At 39.2% G+C, this 22,509-nt stretch overlaps 1 protein-coding gene across 1 annotated transcript in view; it reads right to left on the reverse strand.

The window, feature by feature from the left end:
• Nucleotides 1-21,984, reverse strand: part of Ercc6l2 (ERCC excision repair 6 like 2) — an 85,564-nt gene extending 63,580 nt beyond the window's left edge. The window contains exons 1-7 of the mRNA XM_051194135.1: nucleotides 21,912-21,984; nucleotides 17,281-17,705; nucleotides 15,379-15,498; nucleotides 10,227-10,420; nucleotides 3,509-3,670; nucleotides 2,514-2,721; nucleotides 1,506-1,646 (exon numbers count right to left, since the gene is read on the reverse strand). Of these exons, the coding sequence (XP_051050092.1) occupies nucleotides 1,506-1,646; nucleotides 2,514-2,721; nucleotides 3,509-3,670; nucleotides 10,227-10,420; nucleotides 15,379-15,498; nucleotides 17,281-17,705; nucleotides 21,912-21,957 (1,296 nt within the window). The 5' untranslated portion in view covers nucleotides 21,958-21,984. The remainder of the gene's footprint in view (nucleotides 1-1,505; nucleotides 1,647-2,513; nucleotides 2,722-3,508; nucleotides 3,671-10,226; nucleotides 10,421-15,378; nucleotides 15,499-17,280; nucleotides 17,706-21,911) is intronic.
• Nucleotides 21,985-22,509: the final 525 nt, after the last annotated feature.

Consider the following 22,509-nt stretch of genomic DNA (forward strand, 5'->3'; position numbering starts at 1 on the left):
TTAAAGGCTAGTCTCACTTATAGAATGGGAAGATGGACTTGAGGGATTTTCTGGATCTTTGTCCTTCTTCCCAATGCAGCTGTGCTTAATAAAACTCCTTTTTCTGCTTTCCACTTTTAATTTCTCTCCTTTAATTGGACTGACTTGGGGCACAGGGTATGACCCCCAAATCTGATAACAAAGCTAGAAAGTTTTCTAAAAATATGGGGTATTACAAAAATGGAAATGACTGAAAACAGCAAAATCAGTTATATGGGATGAAAAGCAATCGAGAGAAATACTCAGGTCCGGGTAATCAATACAGATATGTAACATAAGAAGAAAATTTTTAAAAACCTGGGCAGTGGTGCCACACACCTTTAATCCCAGCACTTGGGAGGCAGAGGCAGATGGATGTCTGAGTTAAGGCCAGCCTGGTCTACAGAGAGTTCCAGGACAGCCAGGGCTACGCAGAGAAACCCTGCCTGGGAAAACACAAACAAACAAACAAATCACTAGCAGATAGAAAAACAAGTAACTTTTTGTCTCTAAGAAAACATTTTGTTCTTCTAACACAAGTATCCATTAAAAGGACATTGTGGCTAGAAGCTATGTTTCATCAGTAAAGAAGTGACTCATTCTTAATAGCAGTGGATGAAAAATTTGTGAAAATAAAATGAAATTATAAGATAAAAGGAGGCTATTCCCTAATAAGAAGTGAGAAGGTACCAAACTGAAGCTTAATTTCTAAACTAGGTTTTATTGCTACTTGAATATTTTATATTGTGGTGATTGTAAAGCATTTCTGATTAATTTGTGATTACCCGTGTGTGTGTGTGTGTGTGTGTGTGTGTTTGTGTGTTTGTGGTGGTGTGTGTGTATGTGTGTTGTGTATGTGTTGTGTGTATGCTATGTGTGTGCGTGTGTGTTGTGTGTGTGTTGTCTATGTGTTGTGTGCATGTGTGTATGTGTATATGTGTTGTGTGTATGTTGTATTGTTGTGTGTGTGTTGTGTGTGTGCATGTGTGTATGTGTATATATGTTGTATGTGTTGTGTGTGCATGTGTATGTATGTGTGTATATGTGTATATGTGTTGTGTGTGTTGTGTATGTGTATATTGTGCATTGTGTGTGTTTTGTGTGTGTGTGTGTGTATGTGTGTCTGTGTGTGTGTGTATGTGATGCATGTGCCATGGCACACATGTGGAGACCAGAGGATAACTTTTAAGAGCCAGCTCCTGCCTTCCACCTTGTTTTAAAGCAGAGTCTCTCTTATTGGCCCACATGGTGCCAGGGATTTTCCTGTCTGCAGCCCCATCACGCCAGGAGTTCTGGGATCACAGACCCAGCCACCGCATGCTGTCTGTGTGGGTTCTGACTTGTGTCACAAGTACTTCTACTCACCAAGCCATCTCCCTAGTCTCTTGATAACTTTTTAAAAACATAACTTCTAAAGTTAAAGAACTGACAAAAAGTGGTTTCACTGACACAAGAACAAAATAGCAAAGATGAATGGAAATGTTTGCCTTGTAACAGCAATTTCTCCTTTTCCGGCCACTGCCACAGGTACAAGGCTGAGAGGACCGAAGGATCAAAGCCACATCTTCTGTTTCTAACACTGTTTGATAGACAGCTTTCTGGAACTCTGTCAAAGAACAATACACCATCTGTAGACAACAGAGAAGCAGTCACTAGCATTTCTACAGCAACGAGAAGAACCATCACAATGACTCAATGAAGGCAGCAGCACAATCCCTTACACTCAGTACCTGTGCTTCTGTCTGGGACGATCAAACCCCCCCTCCCCCCGTTATCTTTCGTTCTTGCTCCTCACCTCAGTCTACATTGTACAGACTATCACCTCACTTTCCAAAAATCCTTTTAATTTATTCCTGTTTTTACTTAAAAGAAAAAACACATGAAAAACAAATCATGTGACTCCTTATATATTTCCCAGTATATCATGTGTCTCCTTAAAAATACTTATTAGCCCATCATGCACAGGAAGTATGATAAAGTAAAACAAGAGTCTTTAGAACAACAGTATAAATAACAAATGCTACTGAAATACTTGAAAACTGTAAAAACATTAAAAATTTCATGTTACTTTAGTTACTTGTATTCAGTATCTTGCTATAAACTCCTTCTCCCACTCCCCGCCCCCAAACCTGTCTTTCTCCTTGCCACTGTGAGGTAAAAGCTTGCTCTACCAAGTTCTCCCACAGACCACAGGTCCAAAGAACCATGGACTGAAGCCTATGAAACCAAACCAGACCTTCCCTCCTTTTACAGTGACTTATCGCCAGAATATCTCATGGTAATAGAAAGCTAACTAACACATGTACTAATTACAGGCCTATTAGCCAGCAGGTCAGTAAAATTAAGAAAGAAATAGAACTGAGCTCAGCTGATGTTTTCTGAAATCACATATGTAACAAACTTATTCCACAAAACGAATCCTAAAAAGAAACATGCTTTTTAGGAAAAAAAAATTGGGATGAGGAATTAATAATACAAACAAATGTGATTCTCACCCGGTCTTCTTTCTTAGGCAGCTGACCCTTGATAAGGGACTTGGTGCGCCTGAGAAAACAGCCAGACATCTTTTTTGCAAGTCTGTGCATAGCTTTTCGGCCAGTAGCAAGCTCTCTCTTTGTGGCTGTGTGTCTCTGACCATGTTCCACTGGGTCAGAAAACTGCTTCTTGAAGTGGCTCTGGCTACCTAAAAGTCCTGGCACAGCCCTTTATAAAGACAGTAAGAAAAATGTAACAAAGTTACTAAATTATCCAAAAAGGAAAGCATTCAATTCTTTTGCTTGTAAGGAACATATTCAGTGGCTTACTTATTAATGTAACAAAATAAGAGCCAGGAAAACACCATCCCTTCTTTGTGACTGTTTATAACTGAAGGTGAAGGGATTGGTAATTCAGCATTTATTTACTCTGGGGACTAACAGGACTAACAGGACTAAGATGATGGGGACGTCCTTCTGTACACTGTGAACATATGCTTCTCTTCTTGGTTGATGAATAAAGCTGTGTCGGCCAATGGACAGGCTTCTTACAGCTAGCACTCTCTTAATTGTTAACCCATTTCTATTCATCTATGTATATCCATGTGGTCTTGGCTTACTGGAGAATGTCTGGGTGTCCTACCTTCCAGGTAGCTACACGGCATCTCCTTCAGTGACTCATTCTCTGCGTTCCTCTTCCAAGCATTCTCCTGGTCTGGTAGCTCTGCCTATATTTCCTGTCTGGCTACATCCTTCCTCTCTATTGGCCAAAGCAGCTTTATTCATTAATCGGTAAAAGAAACATATATTCACAGCATACAGAAGGACATCCACCATCACTAAGACTTTTCACAGGACTTCCTACACTGAGACATGCTTAAGATCGAATATTTCTGTAAACAGTTAAGTGATCAGTTTTCTGGGGTAGGATCTGTGATTTCAAGGACTAGTAATCAGAAAACAAGGTAGCACTCTGCGAAACACCCGCCCAGAAAATGTCTAAGCATTTCACTCACCAGTCCACGACGCACCACAGCTCCTTCATGTTGTTCTGAAGGATGGTGCCTGTGAGGCCGATGCGGACCTTGCAACTTAAAGCCTTCATAACTTCTGTAACTTGTGCTTTTGGATTCTTGATTCTATGAGCTTCATCTACAATAACAGCTGACCAGTCCAAACTACAAGGAAAAAAGGGAGGAGTGGGGAACAGAAAGTGACTTTACCTTAGTCTAAAGAATTTAGACAGCATTGTTTTTTCTGTCTAATACCTTCATCCTTTGATGATTCTACTGTTTCTTGTTAGGTCACAGAACACTACTGATAAATATGGGGTACTATAACGGTTAGAGATCGTATTTGATAATGTTGGAATGACAGCTATTGTTTAAATATCATTAAGTGACAATTCCTCCTTTAAGTAACAAACCAGAAACAGACACATAGAAGAAACAAACTGTACGTTGATATAGACATCAGTATTTTTTGAAACTCATAATGGACACTGTTTACTAAAAAGGTTAGTGCTGCTACAACGGGTCAGTCTACTAAAAAAAGCAAATGGTGTGCATCAGAGTGGGAGATCAGTAAAGTATCACAGCAGAAAAGCTGAAGAGCCACAGCCAGGACAAAGGCCCATAACCCATTCTAATTGGAATACTGGAGCATCAAGAATAACGATTGCACCAGGCAGTAGTGGTGGCACACACCTTTAATCCCAGCACTCTCAGAAAGCAGGTGGGTCTCTGAGTTTAAGGTCAGCCTTGTCTACAGAGTGAGTTCCAGGACAGCAAGAGCTACAAAGAGAAACCCAGTCTCAAAAACAAACAAACAAACTAAAAACAATCACAATTGGGTGTGAAATATTGAATAAATAAACACCCAGGTAGTTAAAGAGAAAAAAATCCGACAGCACACACAAAAATGAACTTAGATTATAAATCTAAATATGAAGGAAAATAATAAAATTTATGAAACACACCAATCTTCCTGATTCTAAATCAGACACAAACTTCTCAGAAGTTTTTGTGGCAAGTTGGATGTTGTCAAAGTTACAAATTTTTGCCCTTCTGAAGACATCATTAAGAAAATGAAAGACACAAACTGAGAGAAAATATCTGCAAACTATAATCGGATAGACTATATGGTACTACAACTCAAAAGCCTAATCAAAAGATGGGCAAATAACTTAATCTATTTGAAAACACAAAACAGATTGAAAATATGCATGTCTACAACTCAGAAAACAAAAAAGGAGGATAAACTGCCATCACTGTAGACTTACTCATTAGTTTAACTTCTAATACAATCAGGCATTCATTGACCTTGATTTAAGTTAAAACTGTATCCAATTCCTAGTCAAGGAGACTTCTCTTTATAGAAGAATACCACTAATAAGGTAAAAGAAATGATAAACTAGAAAAACATATTATGCTGTAAGACCCAATAAGATAGATGGGCTCAGGTAAGGATAAATTTTACATGGCCAAAACATATGCAAAAACATATGCAAGAATCAAGATACTTAAATGGTGTTAAAATGTCACTTCATGGATTTGCTATTGTAGAGGGGAAAACATATTGAAGGTACTATTGTGTGGACGCTTCCCTTCTTATCCTATAGGTAAACTTAGTGTCATTAACAATGAACACCATGGCATACTCTAAAGTGACAAATATGAAGTCCACAGCAATATTCATAAAGGGTCTTTGACAACAATGTTAATCTGCATCTAACAAAGCTATAGGTTAGGTAGGTTAGGCTCAGTTTACTAAAATACAAATGATAGAGGGAACAGTTTATGTCAAGTGAGTATGAAAGACTCAGTAACCAAAACCACCACCCAAACCTTTACTGAATCCTGCTTCACAGAAATTAGCTACTGATAATCTCTTAATGATATTTGTTTTCCCTTCATCCTTTAATTTTTATTACTTTCTTTTGTGACTGTATGCATGTATGTTCTTGTATGTGTACACATGTGTGTACATGAATGTGAAAGGCAGAGGTCAACCTCAGCAGGTATTATCCCTTAGAGGCTGCCCACCTTTTTTTTTTTAAGACAGGATCTCTCACTGGTCTGGAGCTGGCCAACTTAGCTAGGCTAGCTAGTCAGTGAGCCAGTGAGCTCCAGGGACCCACCTATCTCTACAACAAGTGTGTGCCACCATGCCCAGTGGGCTCTCTGGAATCAAACTCGGGTCCTCATGCTTCATAGCTAGCACTTTACCAAGTTGCTGACCCATATGACAAGAAGGACAGCATATCAAGTGCTGTGGAATATTATTTCAACTGTGTAAAAGCACGTTACATTTGTTTCTGCTGCTTCTGCTAATGATTAATGATGCAAAGATGTGATGCATCTCTGTAAAGCTGTGTTACTTTGGCTGCCGAAAACATCTGATTAGTCTAGTAAAGAACTGAACAGCCAATAACTAGGCAGAAGAGGGACAGGTGGGGCTGCCAGGCAGAGAATAAATACAAGGGAAAGAACAGAGAAGAGGAAAGAGGGAGAAAGGGAGAAGGAGAGGACACCAGGGCCAGGCACCCAGCTACCCAGCCAGTCATGGAGTAAGAAGGAAAGAGAGGTGGACAGAATAGAGAAAGGTAAAACCCCAGAGGCAAAATGTACAGGGGATAATTAAGTTAAGAAAAGCTAGCTAGAAAGAAGCCAAGCTTCTTTCTAGACCAGGCATTGATAAGAAAGAATAAGTCTCCATGTATTTATTTGGAAGCTGGATGGTGGGCCCCCAAAAGAGTAAAAAACAGCATCAACAATAAAGAACGCAAACATACAGAGAACAACATTAAAATATTCAGGACTCAAGCTGCCATGTTACGTGAAACTTATAAATGATTCACTAGTATACTTATACAAAGTGTGTATACGAGTGTGTACAATTCATGAACACACACACATGCTTGCATATACACAAGAGAGCACACAGGCATACATAGATATGCACAAAAAGATCTGTTGGCTATAACCATTACTGGAGCCACATAAATACCCTAGTTTGTTCAAGAAATGTTTGGACTTCATAAATGCAGTTCCAACTCTACAATACGGACATGAAAATTATTCTCACATAAGGCTGTAAAAGGCAAAGTATAGCAAAATCTTAATTTCCCCTAAGAAAACGACAGTTGACACAGAGAAGCCATTAAAAATTGTAGCATAACTATGTTGCTAGAGATATGGATATGAAAGTAAGACATGGGTGACACATGTTTGTAATCTCAGCACTCAGAAAGTAGAGGCAGGAGAATCCAGAATTCAAGGCCAGTCTGAAATACACAGAAAAGTCTGGACATCCTGGGATAGATGAGACTGTCTCAAAATCAAACCAAACATCACAAAGAAGGCGGGGTTGAGGGTGAAGAGGAGATGAAGAGAGGGCAACGGAGAGACAGCGACAGGCAGACTGACTGGCCAGTGTCAATAACAGCTGAAGGTACAGGTTAGGAGGGAGTATACAAAGATATGCAATTTTTTCTTTAAACATTTATAAACTGCCAATGTTTCATAAAGTAAAATATATAGTGGTAATAATTAAATCTTGTTCAACCATCCTATAGCATGTATTTGTCTACTCTGTTCATTGTTCACTATAAATGTACAGAACACCACACTCACAAAATAGTACTCACTCAGATTAAACATAGAACATTTAAAATGTTGCAAAATAAGACATTTGAACTAATGCAAGTAACAACAAAAAAACCAATGTCCTCATTTCCCTACTTTTATGATTATATGATTTACAGTTATGTAATCTTTGGAATTCTTAATACTTATGTCACATAATTTCTTTAGCAAATGTATGTTAAAATGCAATAAATACTGAAGCACAGAAGTTTACATATGAAACCTATGTCAAGGAACATACTCTAACTTGTTACAGTAAGTGAACTCACTACATTTACCTGACTGCACAACAACTTTTGAGGTAACATGCTGGCTAGAGCCCTGAGGTCTAGAGTTAAAACAGATAGATGGTCAATGTTAAAACCTCATGTCCATCACTGACTTAACTATGTAAGCCTAGACAAATCCTTAATGACCTCTCCATAACAAAGATTAGTGTCTTATGCCAAAATCCATGAAACAGTAAAATACAAACAGCATGGGGTAAAAAATCATATCCAAAGCCTGTAAAATCCAACTTTACCAACACTGCATTAAATACTGCAAAATAAAGAAAATGTTGCAATAGAAAGAGAAAAAACTATGAACAGTAGGGAAAAGAAGACTGTTGTCAAGGCAGTTGTTTGTTTTAGTATTATATAAAACAACATAAGATATATAAAAATAAGAGGCACTTAAAAACTAATCTATCAGGAAAAAGTAAAAATTTGAAAATGCATGTGAACCTAAAAAATAGAATTTAAAAATGCATGACTGAAAGCTACAGACCTAAGGAGATATAAATAAATCTGTGATTTCAAATCTCATCTCAGAAAATATAAAATAACCCCAAGGAAAATCAGCAAAGACAGGGAACACTCAGAACTACACAAATAAACTGGACTTTTATAAAATACTATACCTAGGAGCCACGGAATAAACTTTTCAGGTGCACACGCATTAGAAAAATATACTTCCAACCATGATGCCATACTCTATGTGCTCACTAAAATGAGTAGAAACAAAATGACCGATTATAAAGCCACTGAACCTTCAAACAATCCAGTTAAAGTAAAATGACACAGTCACTGTGGAAAATGGGTCGGCAGTTCCTTCCTTTTAAACCTGGACTAATCCTAAAACCCACAATTCCACTCATTTATTTACCCAACAGAAATAAAAACATATACCAAAAAAGGGCTTCCATAAATATATTCCTTGAAATTGTATGTATAATAATAACAAAATCAAATAACTATTTTCAAATGAATGGGTTTAAAAACAAAAAAAAAAAAAACCATATTCATAAGACAGAATACAATTCAACATTTAAAAAAGTAATCACTGATTTACTAAGAGTTCAGATGAATCTCAAAAACATATTGGGCAAAGATGCCAGACAGGAATGAGAGAACTTTCAGCCTAATTGCACTAATAGAACTCTCTGAAACAGCTTGAAATAGTCCGTCGTGACAGAAATCAAGGTGAGTGCTCGGCTGAGAACTGAAGGAAGGTGAGCTGTAAAGAAGAGCGCTATTGGGATGTTTCTCCCTTACTTGAGACTGGAGCTATGTATGCATTGTTCAAAACCAGGTGTCACACCCAGATTGTGGACAGTTTTGCAGAGTCAATAGTTTTATATTTTTAATGAGCTGTAAAAAAAAAAAAAAAAAAAAAAAAAAGAATATTCCACAGAAACTACGTGTGGCCTCAAAAAAATCTAACAATGCCAGATCAGTACTCACTGGATTATATAAGATGCCCCTTACTATCTGTGGATTGGTGGATTGGTTCAGGAAGCAAAGTAAGTGGATGGTCAAATGTCTTACATAAACTGACCCAGCATCTGTGTATAACCTTTACCATCCTGTGTTCTCCAAATAACCTCCAGTTAATGTGTAATACCCTCCACAATGTAAGTGCTATGTAAAAATATTACACTGAATTGTTTAAGGAAACCATTAGTTTGTTACAAACACATTTTTCTAGCTAATGTTTTAATCTACAGTTGGCTGAGAGAACTTATGGAAATGGAGGCTAGCTACATTTAAAAACCAGTATTGATTACTGTACATAAACCGAACCTCATTAATTCTAATAGAACCTTCCACCTGTATCTGAATAGTCCATTTTGGCAAAAACAGATCCAATTCATCCTACCATTTTCCAGACGAGATGATTTACTCTCTTGTTATTGATATTTTGAGCACAGGCCCCACTGTATTTGTTCACACTAGCCTTAAATGCACGTTCCTCCCACCCCAGCCTCCAGAGTAGGTGAGATCTCAGGTACGCAACACCTCACCTAGCTACGTTTTACTCTTGAATATATTCTGTGTTTTCAAACCTCTAAGAGAACTGTTGGTTTTGTTTTTCACTATCATCTCATGCAGGAATTTTAGCTGATTGGAAAGCATCACCTTTAAGGTACTTTTCTGCTATTCTCTTTCACTGACTATGATTCAAACTGACTGAAACCGTATTATTTTAGCACTGAAAGGATACTGGATAACCCAGATGTCCTTCCCTACTTATATGCTCTTGGTACTTGTCTGTTATCTAGTAAGGATACCTTATTTATGCTGACTTACACCTCTACCCAAACAGCTCACTTTTTATTTAAGCACATCTTTAAATGTAATTACATCCTAAGGCTGGGACGTGAATTGGGGATTTTGACACAAGTTAGTTCAGAACAAACCTCTTACTTGGTTTTCCTCCATCAATGTGGCTCAGCATACCAACCAGGGGTTTTTCTATTTACCGTGGAACTATGTTAGGGTACGCTACTCATGTAAGGTGCAGATCAAAATATCTCCAGTGGCTTTCAATTCTCTGGGAGGCATCATTTACACAGTGTTCTGCATGGGACTTAGAACAAACCTTACATTCTTTAAAAAGCACTGTTTGGAAAGGAGTCCTATTATGAGATTAAGGAATGGAATATGAAGTGGTGGGACTCCTTTCCAGACAGAGGCAGTCATCACAATCTCTGCTTTATAACCCTGACGTGAAGTCAACCTAAAGGAGTTTGAGTTTTGCATCATGATATAAAGGACGCGTATGGCTGACGTCAGCAGCACGCTGACAGCACCTCTCATGATTTTACCTGTTAAGGTCCTCCAGACACAAGCGCAGAGTTTCATAAGTTGTCAGGGCAATTTCACATTTCCTCTGCTTTAAGCGAAGCAGTCCGTTGTCCTTTTTGCTACCATGTAAAACAGTGACCCTGAAATATCCCCAGGTATCCAATTCATCCTTCCAGTTGTAGAGGACAGAAAGAGGAGCAACTATTAAGAACATCTAAAAACAGGAAGAAAAGCATCCATGTTTTTAATAAGAACTCCAACATGAAATACACAGTATCAATAGTCCCGCTCTTTGATTTTGATGCTATAAGTAAATACTAATATGACTGACTGGTTTGCTACATGTGAACAACAACAACAAAAATCCTCAAAAATACTCCTTGTTTAATTAGCTTTTGGTTAGAACAACAATAACAACCATAAAACATAACCCACTAAAAGGAGTAGTTATTTTCATTTCTAATCTTGAAGGCATTGAAGAAGAGAGAGAGAATAAAATCAGTATATCAACAATAAATTAAAGAGTTAACATGAAAAGCAAATGGGTAGCATCTTCCTCCAAACACAATCCTCTGGGGCTCCATTCACCTCTCCTTCCTGCTCCTTTCTTCTCAGATTCTCTCTGTAGAAGGTATGAGAAACTCCCTGAAAACTGAAGCAGTAGAGAAGAGCCTCCATGTGGGTTTCTACCAGTAACTTCACCTGTGTTTATTCCCACACACCCTGCCTTCCCACCTCTGACCACAGATTAACTGTTGATGTTCTTCAAAACAACATCTGATTACATTCAGTGGCTCCTTGTTTTTCTGTTCTGGTGTTTATGTTCTGGTTAGTCTTAATTGTCAATCTGACATAGCCTAGAGTCACCTGAGAAGTCTCAATCAAGGAGTTTTCTTGATCAAACTGGCCTGAGAGGAGCTGTCTTCATTTTCAATGGATGTGGAATACCCTAGCCTACTGTGGGCTGTATCATCCTTGGGCAAGCTATCCTCGGTTGTACAAGAAAGGTAGCTAAGCATGAGAGCAAGTCAGAGAATGAGCGTGCAAACAGTGCTCCCCCAGGGCTCCTGCCTCCAGGTTCCCACAGCGAGTTCCTGCCCTTCAATGACACACTATGACCTGGAAGTATAAGCCAAATACAACCCCCCCTACCCCCCGCCCCCGCCCTCAGCCACAAGCTACATCTGACCAGAGTGTTTTATCACAGTAACAGAAAGGAAACGGAAACTTTCCAGTTGTTTCATCCGTAAAACAAGAGTTTCAAAGGTGGTAAATGGAAAGCAAGATGGCTGAAAAGTACTTTTGCTCAATACCACTGAAACCCTTTCTAACACAGGTATTGTAATTGATTGGAAATTCTTCCTCTCGTTTTTCAATTTTAATTTTCTCTCTGTGTGGTGCACATGTATGTGCGCGTATGTGCAGGGCAGAGGGGGACTTTGAAGGTCTTCCTCTCTGGTTCCCCACCTCTCTCACTGAACCTGTTATTTTGGCCGGGCTGACGGGCAGGCAAAAGCCCCGGCACCTGCCTGTCTCTGTTCCCAGCACAGACAGAGATGCAAACAGACAACCCACTTTTTACACAGGTCCTGGGGGTACAAACTCATGTCACCATCACAGCAAGCACTCTACCCACTAAGCTGTCTCCCTAGCCCCCTTCCCTTCTGTTAAATTTCTTTCTTAGAATCTCTAAAGTTTGATCTTCCAAGATATTTTTAATTAACTTACTATGATTTATTTCATAAAAAGACTAAATGAACTACAGCATAAACTTAGCCCAAATGTAATGACTCATTCCAAGAATCAGCACTTGAAATGCATGATTTGTGTCTTCCCATTGGCACTTCTATTTCACACATTCCTCAAAGTCTTATTCATACCTGACAAGTTTTAAAATATATATAAAATATCATCTCTCACACATACATATACTCCTTGTTCAAAACAGTACTCCTTAAATTAATTCACTGGGTGTTTCTTTTTCAGGGTTGCTGAATTCTGGCATTAGCTTTATTTTATTCTCTTTTTGACAAAACATCTCTTAAAAATATAAGCTACTTCAAATGGACTCTCTGAAAACATATATGTCCCAATGCAAAAAAAAAAAAAAAAAAAATGAGGAACAAATATGAAAACAATCTGTAATAGTGCTATGATGCCTGGAAGGGATCTCCCAGTAGAGTAGAACAGTTCGGGAAGATGGCAATGGGTACACACTCCCCACCCCTCAGCAGAACTGAGAAGGCCATGAAAGAGAGAGCATCAAATAAACAGCCATTAAGCAGTAACAGAACCCATCAGACAAACTGAAGCAGTTAGAAGGACCAGGCCAATAAAGGTAATGCCCTTTACGAAAGACAGGTGGTATCAGTCTTTATCAGAATGCTTACTGTGGAATCACTACTTAGCTTCCCCTACGAAAAATTACTATTATATTACAATTTCAAAAATATGTATTTACTAATTTTATGTGTGTGTGTGCATAGCACACATGAGCACCACATGCATGCAGGAACCTGCACAGACTAGAAGTGTATGATCCCCTAGAACTGGAGGTAAAATGGCTTTGAGTTGTGGATGCTAGGGAGCCAGCGCTGGCCCTCTACAAGAGCAGTAAATGCTCCTAACTGCTGAGCCCTCTCTCTAACCCCGAACACATTTTTTCAAAGGTGAACTTATCTGAAAGAATTCTACGGTAAATATTAGGGTTTTGTTTTGGGATTTCAAAGAAGGAATTCTACGTTACGTAATTCAACAAAAAGAAATTTCCTTCAATGCAGAAAAAAATCAGTTCAGCATTGAATCATCATCTAAAATATGCAATGACAGTAGATAATAAAATTAGTTAGGTCAAGTCAGAAGATAAATTTCGAACCTAGAAGTCAGCAAATAACCTGTTAACTGAGTATATAACCAACATACAAACAAAATTTATGAAACCGATATTAAAGAAATTAGCAAAAGCCAACACAAACACAAGATCAACAACAACCCCAGTGATTACAGAAAATTTAATATAGATTCCTTAGAACTCAGTTGTTCAAATAAACAGGAAAATTGTATTAGAATCAGAAGACACATCTGGTCCAAGCCTGTGTTCTTTTTTTAGAGACTGTCACTCAAGAGAAGTCAAGAGTCTTGACTACACGGCAGAAAAGTTTCAGGATGAGAAAATACAAAGCAGAGTTGGACTTTATTAAAAAAAGATTTTAGCTTAGAGTCAAGCATAATTTTAATATAGAAAAAGGACTTCAGGAAAAGGCAGTTCATATCCACAGACAGATGTGCTTGTCAAGAGAGCTGAGCTTAAGTGTTTTAACAGTAGCCATATAAATTCTTTAGGCTGCTATGAGGTTCCTTTGTTAAATAATTTCTATTGACCTTCCCTCGATAATCATTTTTCAGTAAATGGGATCATAAGTTGTTTCCTTGAGATACATTGGGCAGGTTTACAGGTGACAAATTTTGTTGAAGGAATCCCCAATATATTGGGTCACTAGGTAATGAAAACATAGGCTTTTCCTGTAAACGAAGTTCATAGTCTAGGGAACATCTCAAAAACTTGCAATTCCTTATCTTAGTATTCAATTTGAAATGGCTCTGTTGTTTGTATACAGGAAAATCTCACAGCAAATCTGCTAATTGTGCTGGAATTCTTGACACTTGGCAGTCAAGAGGATCCTTGTCTTTCTAATTTGCCTCAACTATGGCATGAAGGCTTTTAAGAAGGCAATCAAGGTTGGTTAAACAGAAAACACAGAACTATGTGGCCATAATAACAAAGAGTATAAAACACAAGTGGGTATTTCCAAATAATAGACTATACAAAATACAACATCAAAACATTAAAAATACTTCACAAAGGAAACATTATGGCTATGTTATCCTATAAGAAAAACACACAGAACTAAGCTCTTCTGTCACTCTGTACCAAATACTATACTCATCTGGAAGTTTTAGGACTTCTCTTTACTTGGGTAAAGAGAACAAAGTTAGACTCACAGACAATTTAGAGAAGACTAATGAAAACACTATTACTTGTGAAATGGGAGCAGGACAAACATCACTGCTCAAGGGGACACCTACACATTAATGGGGTTTATCTGAACAGAAGACGACACAAATTAATAAAATTCCAGCTAAAGGAGACCTAGTAAAAGTGGTGTATGCTGTGGCAAAGGATTTAAATACATATGCACAGATACACAAAGGCAGGAAGGAAAGGATAAATGAAGACACCAGTGCCAACTGAGGCAGCTTTGTATCATAGCACATGCTGGAATGCTGTTAAAAGAGTAAGGTAATTAAGTAGTAACAAAAATACCACAAGTCAGCACTTCTCAAATTTTATATAATATAACCCTTCTGAGGATACTGGCGTAAACCATCTTGTGAATAAGATTTATAAAATCTTATAGAAGAAACTCCATCTTAGAACTTGAGGAACTTCGTTGCCTTAATAAAATAGTAATTGTTTTCATCAAACACTCCATCTTTATTCCTATCCATTCTCCAAACACTAAGGACAACATAAAAGCACACAGGGGGCTGAAGAGATGACTTGGTTGCTAAAGTACTTGCTGTGCAAGCATGACGGTCTGAGTTCAATCCCACCCCTGTTTTAGAAAGGCTGGGTGGCAGTGAACACCTACAGATCCAGCACTGGGAAGGCAGAAACAAGAGGGCTCCTGGGGCTTGCTGGCCGGGTAGTCTAGAAGGAAAGGCAAGCTCCAGGTTCTTTAAGACACCCTGACGCAAAAACTAACGTGAGGAGAGAAGACACCAGACATCGACCTCTGACCCTCAAAAGCATATACACACTTGTGCGTGTACACATGCATACACACAAAGACCATAAGCATGACACTTCTAGTAATTTTATTGTGTCATTACAAATCTCTTATGCTGTCTACAACCACTCCACCCTGAACATGCCCAGTCATGTCTGACCTCAGCAGAGTCAGGCCTGACTCCTATGTGGACAGGAAAGACTGAGATATAACCTCATGCTACTAGCAGATAGAACTGGCAACCTTCCAAAAACAGTCTTGTGAAATAAACAGCTTAATGTCTGCATTCCTGTTTTAAAATGCATAACGCACTATATTGTGTTTAAACACTTCTGTATTTGCAATGTCAACTTTATAAGCTGAATACTTCTAGATATTTCACCTTTTGGGCTGTAGAAGAAGGTTCCTTTTTCATGCTTTTTAGTAAGAACTCTGGCATGTTATTTTCAATATCTTCACGAGTTCCTTTTTTACGCAAAACTGCAGCCAGAAATGAAATAACCTGGAAGATAAAAGACTTTTTCTATCACTATGCATAATTTCACTGTATATTCCACAAACTAATCAGTAGACTACAAAGAGATCTTAGAGAAAACACAAAAATATTGGTACTTCCTTTGCATTAACAAGCAAACTATGATAATACTACCTTTGAACACATAAAATTCCACATGCCTATCTCATCTTGGAACAATTCTGCCCACTTGATGAATTCTTCCTTAATTCCATCATCTGAGATACTACCTTACTATTTGCTTCTATCCATGGATACTATCTTTTCAAAGTCTCTAAAATAAACTATACATTTTTCTTTTCTTGTAGAAAAAAAAATTCCTTAAAGGAGGAAGTATTTGCCTCATAACTTTGTGCCTTTGTTTATCTAATGAATGACAGAATGCTATTTAAGATAGGCTAACACAACTCACCAATACACATACCATTTTGAATAGCAGCTATTCTCCAAAAATTAAATGAGAAGAATAAAAATAATAAAAAGCATGTATAGCCCCACACAATCAGCAGCAAGAAACAGTCAACCAATTAGACACACACACACACACACACGCACACACACACACTCAGACCTTTGAAAATAAAATGTTAACGTCCAATTAGAAATTCGCTTTACTTAATTCATTAACTATGCTAGCGATGATGATAATAATAATATACACTAACTTCTAACTTCGCTGCTTCTTTCACTCCCACCCAAAAAGGGACGTTAGAATAAAAATAAACTTGTGTTTTAGCTGAGAATATACCCTAAGTGAACAGGGGAAATTAAAACCATGAAATATCTCAGCTTGTTATCTTAATCAAAGTAATGTTAGCTATAATGCGCAAATGTCCAGAAGGGAAAAGGAGGATGTGAAGAATCACACAGGTGGTTCACGGACCAGGGCCGAAACGGCACTCATCGTATCTATGCTATTTTTACTGGCCTAAGTCTGTCAAAAGCTACACTTAGATTAGAGAAACCCTTTACTTGGGCTACCTCCATAGCAAAGGAAACATGGACATTTGGAGGTCAGGTCTGCTCTACCGCAATTCACTGGCACCGTACAGGTCTATACAAATCTGAATTTACAGATCTATGACAAATTTAGAGTGAAGATTTTTATAGGTCATCCTTCCTCACCTGCAGTCACCTCCTTCAAACAGGGAAACAGTTCAAACATTCAAACCAAAGGCCTAACCAAAAAAAAAAAAAAAAAAAAAAAAGTGTTTTTCCTAAGACAAAAGGAAGAGATAACCACATCCTTATTTTTCTTCAGAATCACACTTTTGAAAGATTTTTGCTTGCTTAAAGGAAGTGCTGATGCAGTGTGAGAAACCTGGAAGCTCTTAGCACTAAATGGATGTCTTCATCACACTCTGCCCCTCAAGGCTCAGGTCTATGCAGAAGAGGAAAAGGAAAGACTGAAAAAGCCAGAAGTTAGGAACAACTCCAAGGAAATTGAATATTCTAGGTATAACAGGGACGATGACTCAGAAACTGTGATAGCACACACAAGAGCTGAGCAAACAAAAACCTTGGGAGGGGGTGGGGGGATGGGAGGAAGGGAGTGAGAGGGAACTGGGATCGATATGTAAAGTAAGAAAAAAAAAATATATATATAAAAGAAATAGAACATTAATAATAAATAAGCCACATAAAGATGGAAATATTAAAAAAAACCTATAGTAACAGGTGCTATTACAAATAGAGATTTGCATAGTATATGCACTCCTCTTATACACAGGATGAGCTAATTTTTAATTATAAAGTAATTAACATAAATACCTGTATTGTTTTTCCAAGTCCCATGTCATCACCAAGAATGCATCCTCTTCCCTGGATGTAGTGTCTGTAGAGAAACTGAGCTCCTTCTCGTTGGTAATCTCGCAAGTATCTATTAATGGTGTAAGGAATGGAGTCTCCATCTTCAGATAATTTAAAAGCATCAGCCAATGAAGGAATCTTTCGATCTGGGAAATAAGGCTTTTCTAAATCTTCATCATCAAATATAAAACTTCTGGAGCAATCTTTCGTTGATTTTACTTCTTGAAGTCTTTGAAGAGGTACTTTCTTTTCTTGAAAATCTGGATACAGGACAACTGCACACGGCTCCCCATTTTCATCCACAGTGATAGACTTTATGCTTGCTTCACAAAGCTTCATATTATCTGAAGAAGGAGCAAGACATCGTTCTCCTGGACACCAACCGTCTATAATAAGGAAGAAAATTAACTTTTCAAAAAGCTTATGAAGCCACTTACCTACTGAGAAAAAAAACAAAAACCTAATTTTCCAAATAACTGAAACAAAATAAACATTTATTTTCATTTTTCTAAATATATTTCTAAACATTTTTCTAAAATATATTATCAGATGTTTCCTATAACCACCAGTATAACCTATTTTCTGTACCTCTCATTCTGGCTGTGTGTCATTACCTCCTCTGAGGTTTAAAGAAATAATGCTAGGTTACAACCTCTGGTAATTCAAGTAATGGATGTGGCCCACAGACATTTGGTTTCATTATTTGTTTGACTGTTATTGTTGGATTTAAAATTGATCCTGAAGAACAACCAGAGGTGACATCCACTGACTTAAATATTCTTGCTGACTCATGGACATTATACACATTCTCCTGCTGTGATACGGTAGGAGAAAAATACACAGTAATCTTCAGGGAAGCAACTCTTTTGTGACATGTGCTTTCTATATTTACTCCAACCTTCTCTGGAGAGAGAGCTTCTTGTTTAACAACAATGATGTCAAAACCATTACAGCTGATCCCTTCTGGGTTTTGATTACATTCTAAGAGATGAGTTCTTGGTGCTGGAGAGATGACTCTGGAGAGCATCTGAAGCTCTTGCAGAGCACCAGGGTTCAATTCCCAGTATTCACGTGGTGGTTCACAACCACCCATAGCATCAGGTCTAAGTTGTCCAACACCCTCTTCTGATTTCCCTGGGCATCAGGCATATATGTGGAGCACATAAATATGTAGGCAAAACACTCATATACATAAGTCTTTAAAAAGAGAGAGCTAAAGGTAAGTTATGAGTTCTTTGTAAGGTCCTATCATTCACTGAAGATTCTGATTTCTATATGTCTGAGCTTACGCATTTGTTGTATTTTCTTTTCTGAAGACAGCAACTATGAGTAGGGGAGGGGCTTCCCAGAATATACTATTAAGCAATTTAAAGGGTACTAAATGGAGAACACTAAGTAAAAAGAACTTTCCAAATGTAATTCCTCATTGCAAGGATCCAAGAAATATACAGCTGTAACGTAAGGATATTGGAGATTATTTTTCTTACACACTCCTCCCTGATTCTACAAGACCACACTAGTGGTTTCCTAGGGTCTTCCTGGGAGTTCCAGTTAGAACTTCCTAACATTTTTGGCTATAATGATAGATGTATGCTGTCTTAAGTCTTCATCTATTGACTATTCCTCAAAAGCATTACTCCCACTACCTTGGCTGAGATAGATAGCTTTAGGAACCCTAAGTACACATGAAAAGCAAGCTCTCCCACTCTATTTTTTTAGATCCAAACTGAGAACTGTTATACTATCATAAAATTAATAACCTACTTAACTGTATACGTAAAGAGGATGTGCAGGTCAAGGTGTCTTCTTTCTGGGACAGTGCTGGCTGAGCCTGAGCTAATGATGCCACTACAGCAGTTCCTAACACAGTATTTCTGTTTTAAATGATGCATCTCCTTACCTAGGAAGTATCCCCTCATTTTTAAAACCTAATTCCTTAATTTGACACTCAACATGCATGAGTTAAACATCAATTGTTTATCAGACACTGTACCACATAATAGCTATAAAATAAAGAACAACGACAAAAAATGGTAGTGAGTAGTTTCCCTGTATCTTATTAATTGGGATCATTTACAATTTTCAAGGCAGAAAACCACTATCCCTTATACCTCTTTTTATATTACTCACACATGCCATCTACCACCAGAACTTTTCTGGTGTTCCTTAAAAAACACTTTACAATCAGGAACCCAAGCATTCAGGAGGCAGAGGCAGGAGAATCTCTTAGTTCACTGAGTTCAAGGCTAGTCTGGTCTACAGAGCTATAAAGCTAGTTTCAGAACAGCCAGGGCTACACAGACACACACAGAGACAGACAGACAGACAGACACACACACACACACACACACACACACACACACACACACACACATACACAAACACGCACACACCCCTCAAAAACAAAAATCACTTCTTTTTGTCAACATCTCTGGAAAGAAAGAGCTGGAAAACCTTTTCTATAGTCAACTATTAGTTATTTGTTAAATTATATTTTAGGAAACAAAATTTTTACTCTTTTAAGAAAAAGCAGTCACAGACAATAACTAAATGGGCATGGGTGTGTCCTAATAAAACTTTTTTTTTTTTAAAGGCAGTGTCACTTTTGATTTGGCCCATAGATAGTAAGTAGTTTGATGACTTTTCCCTTAATACCCGCCACCATCACTTTACCCTGAATCACTGACAACCTCTACCTCTGGTCTACTTCACTTAGTAGGCATCCCAGCATTCTACCTCAGTATTTCATTGCTACTGGGCATTTACACCATGTTTATGTTTACTTGTTTTTGTCTGTTTCTTCCACTAGAGACAATTCCCTGGGGGGAGTGTCAATAAATAAGTAAATGTAGACATGAACGATGCCTAAAACATTAAGGAGCAAAAGCTTATTGTTCCATATATTATTTCTCCATCCCCTTCTCTTGTATACCTCCTACCTTATGCCATTTATTTGAGTGTTCAGTTGTACTGTTTTTAATACCATGTCCTGTGGCTTGACTTATTGTTGAAGAAACTTTGTATCAGTGACTTAAATATTTATTAATTATTCTAAATATCTTGGAATAATAAGCCTTCTAGTGAAAAAATAAAACCAGGACTATAACACGCAAAAGATTACCTAACAAATTGAATTTGTAAGTGAAAACAAAGTATTGACCAGTGAGATGACAGTCACTAAACATAATGACAAAACATGACTTGGAAGAAGAGAACTAAGTGCTATGGAAAGCATATTTCAGAGGAGGGAGTCCAGAAGTTTTTCGGTTAAACGGTAAACACCGGAAGGATATATTTTATGGGGCCCTTCGTACCTGAGTTTGGATAATTTCTAGAAACAAATAGATGAAGTTTGAGTCAGGGATGATTCAGGTGCTACGGCAACTGAAAATGTTAACGCTGGGAGCATTTCTCACTGTGGTACTGGCAACAATGCTTAGTGACTGGGGGTGCCTCCCTCAATCCCAAAGTGTCTTCCTTGTTTGCTTCTAACGTGGAAAACATGCTCCCGCCTCAGCCTTTGAGTGGCTTGTCGTTTTCATGGGTACTTTCCCCCTAAAATACCAGTGACAGAATATTCCACCAGATTCAACCGAGGAATAAGCACAGCAGTCTCGTAATCTCCGCTTAGAAGATCGTATTTGTCTTTACCAGCCAGCCTCACAAAGGCATTTATTTGTACTTGTGGGTCCTTATTTATGACATTATCAATTTTCAGCCCTGAGAGTTCGAAGTTGTTGCCTACTCTGAGATTAGCACTGAATCCCTCCTTGTTTTCATGAGATACCTTTCTCAAAGGAAAAAGCAAAGGTGAATCAGAAGATTACTGGGCACAAAATACTCAGTCGTACATCTGTTCTGGTATGTCGTGTAGGATGTTCCACCTGTGAACCAACTTGCCGCTAACACTGGCAGCCTGGGTTTCATCCCCACAACTCACAAGGTGGAAGGAGAGAACAGATTCGTCCAAACTGTCCCCGAACTTCCATCTGCATGGTGCACGCGCACACACAGACATGCTCAAGGTACGTTTTTGTCGTTGTTGTTGTTATAGCAATCTCTATTATTAATAAAAGCTAGGGGGCAAGCCTGCATCCTGATGACTTAGGAGCTAACCAATGCCTTCTTATATCGTTGGAGACCTGCTAGAGGCAGAACTCTGCTCCAAGAACACCATGCAGCAATCTCTTTGTGCAACAAACCTAAACTGGACTAAATAAGCCTTCGCTCGTCTACTTTAACGAATCCCTGCTACTCATTAACAACTGGGGAATACGAAGGCGGAAAACGAACGCGAAGACATTTACTGGATGCTCACTACATCGCATCTCACCCAAGTGTCCCCGTTTCACACATGCGGCACCTATGCCTCCACTGCTCGGCCGGGAACCGTGAGGGAAGGGACAGCACCAGATGCACAAAGTCCCGTTCCTAACGCCGAATGGCAAAGCCCGGCAGCTGCTGCTGCTGCTGCAGCGATGAACGGGGGTTCCAACCCGTCAGCTGTCAATCAAAGGGGGCAGGCGGAAGCCGCTTCCGGAAGTGCCTTCGGGACGTGTGTCTGCGCAGAGGCGCGAGCTCGGAGCTCATACCTTTGCGGAGCCCCGCGCGGGGCTGCGGGGAGGAGGAGGCGTCCATCGGGGCAGGGAGGAGGCGCCCGGCAGCCCCGCCGCTCTCGGCACCCAGCGGCGGCGCCCGCCCACCCGGCAGCGCCGAGCCTCGGGCCTGGCGCGGGGTCACCGCAGCCCACACCGGCCCGCCTCAGCCGCAGCCTGCAAGTCTCGCGAGAACGGCCGCCCCCCCCAATCCCCGACGTCTCGCCTCCCTTCAGATCTCGCGAGAAGATGGATCAGTCAGTCTGCCCGCGCCGTCTCCATTCCCGGAGCAGCGGGGCTCGCGCAGCCAGCCGACGCCTCCAAAGATCGCGAGGTTTGCTGTTTATTGCTCGCTGACTTCGAACTTTATTTTATTTGCTGAGGCTCGAGGCGCGTGGCGTCCTCCAAGAGCGGGAAAAGGACGCTGTGAGCGGCCGGTTAGCGTCTCCAGCATCGGGAACCGCGCATGAGCACGAGCGCCTGATGCTGATGAAGCCGGGACGTGTTCTTGCACTTGAGAGAGTTCGTGTACTGCCCAGTGTGTCGTCGATTTAGCTGCAGTCAGTCAGCCTCTGGCCTGGTGGAGCCTTTATTT

Source organism: Phodopus roborovskii, unplaced genomic scaffold (genome assembly GCF_943737965.1).
Source record: "Phodopus roborovskii unplaced genomic scaffold, PHOROB, whole genome shotgun sequence".
Taxonomy (NCBI): domain Eukaryota; kingdom Metazoa; phylum Chordata; class Mammalia; order Rodentia; family Cricetidae; genus Phodopus; species Phodopus roborovskii.